At 41.1% G+C, this 8,423-nt stretch overlaps 1 protein-coding gene across 1 annotated transcript; it reads left to right on the top strand.

The window, feature by feature from the left end:
* Positions 1 to 371: 371 nt before the first annotated feature.
* On the top strand, positions 372 to 1,890 carry LOC107813586 (purine permease 21). Its single transcript, XM_016638864.2, has 2 exons — positions 372 to 545; positions 640 to 1,890. Exons 1-2 carry the CDS (start codon positions 509 to 511, stop codon positions 1,794 to 1,796), a joined length of 1,194 nt encoding a protein of 397 aa, XP_016494350.1. The 5' UTR covers positions 372 to 508; the 3' UTR covers positions 1,797 to 1,890.
* The last annotated feature ends 6,533 nt before the right edge of the window (positions 1,891 to 8,423 follow it).

Genomic DNA, 8,423 nt, shown 5'->3' with positions numbered 1-8,423 from the left:
TTCACGTTCCTAATCCACAACAACAACAACAATAACAACCCAGTATAATCCCACACGTGGGGTCTGGGGAGGGTAATATGTACGCAGACCTTACCCCTACCCCGAAGGGTAGAGAGGCTGTTTCCAGGAGACTCTCGACTCAAAAAGCAACCGAAACCGATATATTAGTACCATACAAATGCATAATAAAATAACAGCAATACAATAATAGCAATACAATAAATATGAAATACAGAATACGACGTACGAAATAATTTGCTCTAAAATGTTTTAAACCACCCATATTTCATGATTGGCAACAGATAATAATTTGCTCTGTTTGTTTATTTGCTCTCTTATTACCATTCACACCTTCCCACATTCCCCACCTACTCCAAACGCAACTCACCTACTCCCTCCCTAAACAAATGAACCCCCACACTTTCTAGGACGATGTTCTTTCCTGCTATTTCAGCTTTAAGCGTCCACGAGGCCTAAGAAGTCTGAAGAACTTTGATATATTTTTCATATGGGAGAAACTCAAGAAAAACAGCACCACATTTCTTGTAAGCTTTCTCACACTATAATTCGGTCTTCATCTTCTTTTGTGTACGTTTTCCTAATTTTCTAAACTTAATTATTTGCCACTAATTCATATAGTTGAAGAGGAAGCTGATAAAGGAGCAGATTATATGGCGAATAGTTCAAATATTACTATCTCTCAATCATTAACTTCATGGCGTGCAAAATACAAGAGGTGGCTCGAAATAGGCTTCAACTCTTTATTAGTTCTAATTTGCCTATCAGCTGCTACACTACTCGGCGAGCTTTACTACAAAGAAGGTGGAAAAAGCACTTGGGTGAATTCACTTGTACAAACTGGTGGATTTCCAGTACTTTTCCCAATTCTCTTCTTGAAAAAAAGAGAAGAAACTCAAGACGACGACAACGCGAGGAATAACAAAAATCCATCGGTTTGGATGTTTTTATCTGTCTATGTTTTTCTCGGTTTACTATTGGGTGGAAGTTGCATGTTGAATGCTGTCGGATTATTACACCTCCCTGTTTCAACATTTTCCTTAATTGCCGCTAGCCAATTAGGGTTCAATGCCCTCTTCTCATTTTTCCTTAATTCCCAAAAAATAACTACTTATATAGCCAATTCTATAATTTTACTCACAATCTCCTCAATTCTTCTTGTGTTTCAACCTATTGATTCCTCTTCAGGCAACGGCGAATCATCGAAAGGGAAGAGTTATACAATAGGATTTATTTGCACACTTTTTGGTTCAGCAGGTATGGCGTTGTTGTTATCCACCACTGAACGTATTTTTAGAAAAATTATGAAAAAACGCACAGTGAGACAAGTGATGAACGTAGTGATTTGGCAATCTTTTTTCGCCACGTGTGCGATTCTCATTGGCCTTTTCGCGACTGGAGAATGGAAGTGGATGAAATCAGAGATACAAGAATATAAGTTAGGGAAAGTATCATATGTTATGACTTTAGTATGGACTGCATTGTGTTGGCAGATTTACACAATTGGACTTCTCAACTTGATTATGAAGGTATCTGCTTTGTTTGCTAATGTGATTACCACATTAAGTGTGCCCTTAATTCCAGTTCTGGCTGTCATTATATTTGATGAGAAGATGAGTGGGGTGAAAGCTGTTTCTATGATTTTGGCTCTTTGGGGATTTTTATCCTATGGTTATCAGCAATATCTTGATGAACTAAAGCTCAAAGCTGAAAAATCTGCGGAAAAAGAAGAATCTGAAGTTTCACTTGTTGAAAGAGGATTAAGCGGTGGAAATTAATTAAATTCTTACTAATTGTAGAAAAGGATGTGTTTTTTTTTTCCATTTTCTTTTAGTGTAAATGATGAGACTTTCTTAATTTATCTTCATGGCAGCTTTTTTCCCCATGTTTTAGTTAAACCAAGTTCAGTACATTAAATTCATGATATTCAGCAAAATTTGTCATAGGATGCCATGAATACTTCCGATAAAAAATTTATTTAATGAGAAATAAATATATATTTTTAGCCGCTCCCGTTAAAGATGAAGACTTTCTTAATTTGTTTTCTTAACATTCATTACCTACTTGTCAGTTGTTGTGATCAGGGGCGGATTTAGGAGAGCAGAAGGGGGTTAAAATTAAAACAAAATCTATTTTATGACTCTATATATTATATTTTGAATCTTTTTGACACTGCCCAAAAGCATAGCTTAGTGATCAAGAAGGTTCAAAACTTTGGTAAGATTATTGATTCAATTCCCACTTGTCATAATTGTTTTTCTTTTCTGTTTTGAATCACCTTAGCAGAAATCTAGCCTGTGACTTGGGGTTATTACTGAAACTTTTGTTTTTGTTCTTCAACGTACGTATGTATATTATATAGGAGTATATCTTTCTTTTTCTTCATGTTTTATTAACCAATTTAAGCGCATTAAAATGATACCCAACAAAATTTGTTAGAGGAAGCAATGAATACTTCCCATAAGAAACTTAATTCTGTTATTTGTTGAGAGAGACGTCTTGATAAACTCCAAATAAGAATAATAGAATATGAAAATTGATTTGCCAAAATGGCTTGTCGTATGTTCTATCAATAATTTGCTTTACTTGATTAAAGTATATGTCCCAATATATCCATTTTCGTAGAAGTTAACACTTTTATATTGGCGGAGTTAGGCATACCATACCCCTTCCTAACATAACCTAATGCAATTTAAAAAACGCTAAAGTGGTCTTAATCCATTACCTAATGTTAGGACATGCCTGTTATTATATGAAATATTTGAATAATGGAACATAGCTTATTCATAAAAGGTAGATCATTGTCAGAACTTCCTGTAAAGTGGAAGGGTAGGCCTTGGCACCAGAAAGGTGAGGATCCAAATTCGTGATGGCGCCTAACACTTAGAATGCTAGGCAAGCCAACAGATACATTTCTAACACGCTAATCACGAACCAAAACAGTAATTAACAATAATTTAAACTAATCAAATAGGAAGTGCGAAAATTTTATAACAGTTTAAAACACTAGTACACGACTACCACAAAGATCTGGTGTCACAATCCACAAACGTCTAAGAGTTACTATAAATACTGGTTTAAAGAAAATACATTTGTTCTCGAAGTGAAAGAAAACAGGGAAACTAAGATAGATGGAAGGGGACTCCAGAGTCTGCGAACGCCGGCAGATCTACCTTGGGTCTCCTGATGGACTGAATGCGACAACCCTACTTTGATCAGTGCGGTCCAGTACCGAGATCTGCATAGAAAGTGCAGAGTGCAGTATTAGTACAACCGACCCCATGTACTGGTAAGTGCCGAGCCTAACCTCGGGGAAGTATTAACGAGGCTAGGACACGACAATAACATGAACCTGTGCAGTTGAATCATATACGAGAAAATAACAACAAATAAAAATATGGCATATATTAACGGGAAAGAGAAAACATGATGAGGGGAAATATCCAATCCTGAAAATAGTACAGCAAGAAACACAATAAATATCATATTTTGAACCAACGGAAGTAATAACATAGCAAAACATGTGCACGACATCACCCTTCGTGCTTTTACTCTCATTCTCACCATACGAAAATAGTAGAAATGGCACGGCATCACCCTTCATGCATTAACTCTCTCATAATATGGCACGACATCACACCAACACTGACGCGGTAGTCAAAGCTATCTTGAGCTTCTGAAAGCTCGCCTCACACTCGTTCGACCATCTGAACGGGGCACCTTTTTAGGTCAACCTGGTCATCGGGGCTGCTATAGATGAAAACCCCTCCGCAAACCGACGGTAATAGCCTCCCAACCCTAAGAAACTCCGGATCTCTATAGCTGATGTGAGTCTGGGCTAGTCCTTGACTGACTAAATCTTCTTAGGATCCATCTGAATACCCTCTGTTGATACAACATGACCCAAGAATGCAACTGAACTCAACCAAAACTCACATTTCGAAAACTTAGCATATAACTGGTTGTCTTTGAGAGTCTGAAGAACGATCCGAAGATGTTGTTCGTGCTCCTCGCGACTGCGGGAGTAGATCAAGATATCATGAATAAAATCAATCACGAAGGAATCCAAATAGGGTTTGAACACTCGGTTCATCAAATCCATAAATGTTGTTGGGGCATTTGTCAACCCAAATGACATCACTAGAAACTCATAATGCCCATACCAAGTCTGAAAAGTTGTCTTAGGGACATCGGATGCCCTAATCCTCAATTGGTGGTAGCCAGACCTCAAATCAATCTTTGAAAACACCTTGGCACTCTGAAACTGATCAAATAATTCATCAATCCTCGGCAATGGATATTTGTTTTTAATGGTGACTTTGTTCAATTGCCGATAGTTTATGCACATCCTCATCGATCCATCCTTTTTCTTTACAAACAACACTGGAGCACCCCAAGGCGAGACACTAGGCCTAATGAAGCCCTTATCAAGCAAATCTTGCAATTTTTCCTTCAATTCTTTTAACTCTAGGGGGGCCATTTGGTATGGCGGAATAGAAATGGGCTAAGTGCCTGGAACCAAATCAATGTAAAAGTCAATATCCCTATCAGGCGGCATCCTGGCAGGTCTGCAAGAAATACTTTTGGAAACTCACGGACAACTGGTATGGAATCCATGGAAGGGACCTCCACACTGGAATCACGAACATAATCCAAATAAGTCAAACACCCCTTCTCGACCATGCGCTGAGCCTTCATATAAGAAACAATCCTACTAGTATAATGACTAGGAGTCCCTTTCCACTGCAATCGAGGCAACCCCGGCAAAGCTAAGGTCACGGTCTTGGCGTGAAAGTCCAATATAGCATGATAAAGTTACAGCCAATCCATCCCCAAAATGACAACAAAATCAACCATATCGAGAAGTAGGAGATCTACGTTGGTCTCAAGACCCCCAATAATAACCACACACGCATGATAGGCACGATCTACAACAATAGAATCACCCACCGGTGTGGACACATATACGGGAGCACTCAAAGAATCACGAGGTACAACCAAATATGAAGCAAAGTAAGATGACACATACGAATAAGTAGATCCCGGGTCAAATAATACTGAGACATCCCTACTGCAAACTGAAAACGTATCGGTGATAACTGCATCGGATGCCTCAACCTCAGGCCTGGCTGGAAAAGCATAACATTGGGGCTTGGTCCCACCACTCTGAACTGCATCCCTAGGACGACCTCCTGCAGGCTGGCTTCCACATCTAGCGGCCTGACCTCCACCTCTAGATATCTGACCCCTACCTCTACCTGACTAAGTGGGCGGTGGAACACTCGGTACCGAAACTATGGCACTAGAACCCTGATGCGGAGAATTGCTCAATGTTCGAGAGCAATACCTGGCAATGTGCCTTGGATCGATGCAAGTGTAATAAGACCTCGGCTGTTGAGACTGTTGACCCTGAAACTGACCTTGACGGCCTGGGTAACCACTTTGGAAACTCTGGAGCGGAGGTGCACTAATAAGAGCTGGTGGTGTACTGTAGGGAGCTGATCAGAATACTGCATATGAGAGCCACGACCGCCTAAAGCACCGTGAGAAGCCTGAAGTGCTGAATGAAACGGCCTAGGAGGATGACCTCTACCAAAAGAATCCCTGTCTCCAGACGAGGTACCACTGAACCTACCAAAATGACGAGGCCTCTTGTCAGACGCCTGACCACTCCCCTGAGCTAAAACCATCTCCACTAGCCTGGCCACATTGGCCGCATCCTGGAAAGAAATCTCGCTCTCAGTCTCTTTAGCCATCTGCAATCTGATAGGCTGAGTGAGTCCCTCAATAAACCTCCTCACCCTTTCTCTCTCGATAGGAAGTATAAGAAGAGCATGACATGCTAAATTAACAAACCTAGTCTCGTACTGAGTAACAGTCATAGAACCCTGCTGAAGATGCTCGAACCGCCTGCAGTAGTTCTCTCTCTAAGTGATAGGAAGGAACTTCTCGAGAAATAGCTGAGAGAACTGGTCCCAAGTCAAGGTAGGCGACCCAGCTGGCCTAGCCAAAAAACAAATCCCTCCACCATTTCTTGGCGGAACCTGACAAACGAAAAGCAACAAAGTCGACCCCATTGGTCTCCACTACCCCCATGTTCTGCAATAACTTGTGATAACTGTCCAGATAGTCCTAGGGATCCTCTGAAGATGTACCGCCATAGGTAGTGGTGAAAAGCTTGATAAACCTATCCAACCTCCACAATGCCTCAACATTCATAGCTGATCCATCACCGGTCTGGACTACAACACCCATCGGTACTACCCTAACTGGCTGAGCTACTGGAGTCTGAAACTGGGGAGCCATTTTCTCTGGAGTGTGAGTAGAGGGAGTTTGGGCTCCTTCCCCAGCGTGAGAGACAGGTGGTGCTACAGGAAATATGCCAGTCCGAGCAACACTCTCCATAAGGCCCACTAGACGGGCCAAAGCATCCTAAAGCACTAGGGTGGCTATGAACCCCTTCGGGACCTGAGCTGGTCCTGCTGGAATTGTCTAAGCCGGAACCTCATTATCGAACTCCACCTGAAGCTCCGTTGCTGGTGCTGCTGCTCGAGGTCTAGGCTGAGCCCTGCCCCTACCTCTGCCACTAGCACGACCTCGACCTCGTCCTCTTTTCCTAGTAGGAGCTACCGCTGAGGCTCGTGCTGCTAATCAGCTGATAAAGAGGTACGTGTTCTCGCCATCTACAAAAGAACAAGAGTAGAAAGTTCGATTAGCATTGAGAAATCAAATCGTATGACAGAGAAGAATAGAAGTGAAGTTGTTCCTAAACTCCGTAGCCGCTGGGGGATAAGCACAGACGTCTCCGTACCGATCTCTCAGACTCTACCTAGCTTGTTCGTGAATTGTGAGACCTAGGCAACCTAGTGCTCTGATATCAACTTGTCACGAACTGAATTTCCATTGGGATCGCGATGACACCTAACACTTAGAATGTTAGGCAAACCAACAGATACATTTCTAACACGCTAATCACGAACCAAAACAGTAATTAACAATAATTTAAACTAATCAAATAGGAAGTGCGAAAATTTTATAACAGTTTAAAATACACGACTACCACAAAGGTCTGGTGTCACAATCCACAAACGTCTAAGAGTTACTAGAAATACTGGTTTAAAGAAAATACATTTGTTCTCAAAGTGAAAGAAAATAGGGAAACTAAGATAGATGGAAGGGGACTCCAAGGTCTGCGAATGCCGGCAGATCTACCTTGGGTCTCCTGATGAACTGAAGACAACAACCCTACTTTAATCAGTATGGTCCAGTACCGAGATCTGCACAGAAAGTGCGGAGTACAGAATCAGTACAACCGACTCCATGTACTAGTAAGTGTCGAGCCTAACCTCGACAAAGTAGTGACGAGGCTAGGACACGACAATAACATAAACCTGTGCAGTTGAATCATATACGAGAAAATAACAACAAACAGAAATTTAGCAGATATTAACGGGAAGGGGAAAACATGCTGAGGGGAAATATCCAATCCTGAAAATAGTACAGCAAGAAACACAATAAATATCATACTTTGCACCAACGGAAGTAATAACATAGCAAAACATGTGCACGGCATTACCCTTCGTGTTTTTACCCTCATTCTCACCATAAGAAAACAGTAGAAACAACATGGCATCACCCTTCATGCATTAACTCTCTCACAATATGGCACGACATCACCCTTCCTGCATTAACTCTCTCATAGGATGGCACGACATCACCCTTCGTGCATTAACTCTCTCATAGCATGACACGTCATCACCCTTCGTGCATTATCACTCACTCACAATACAGTGCACGGTATCACCCTTCGTGTTTTACACTCTTCCTCACCCAAACAACAGAATAATATCAACCCGGCAAGGGAATTATCAATAACATCCTCAATTCAACATTTAGCTTCGTAACATAACTCTCAACTTATGTCAATACTCAACCATTATCAATTTCAGGAAAAACATGATAAGATTTGTTTAACATGAAGAATGACCAATCTAAGCATGAATCGTACAAATAAAGAATACAATGGTCACAAGTATAAGACTCACTCGCATGCTACAATACAACAACAACAACAACATATAGATACTCGCTACCTCACTTATACGTCGTACTCAACAACTAAATATGTAGCAAATAAGGCAACAATACCTACTCCCTTAAGCTAAGGTTAGCCACAATACTTACCTCGATTCCATAGCCGATCTCAAAGCTCAATCATAGCTTTTCCTTTCACACAAGCCTCCGAACCAATAGAATCTAGCAAATTACCAACCAAACGATTCAATTTAAGCCTTAGGAACTACCCACGATAGCAAGGAATTCAATTTAGGTAATTTTTGAAAAAGTCAACACCTGGGTCCAAACCCAAAATTCGGACTAAAACCCGATTATCCATTCACCCCCGA

This window comes from Nicotiana tabacum, chromosome 3 (assembly GCF_000715075.1).
Source record: "Nicotiana tabacum cultivar K326 chromosome 3, ASM71507v2, whole genome shotgun sequence".
NCBI classification, from domain to species: domain Eukaryota; kingdom Viridiplantae; phylum Streptophyta; class Magnoliopsida; order Solanales; family Solanaceae; genus Nicotiana; species Nicotiana tabacum.
The sequence above is the reverse complement of the archived record's forward strand: the minus strand, read 5'-3'. Positions and strand labels throughout refer to the sequence as shown.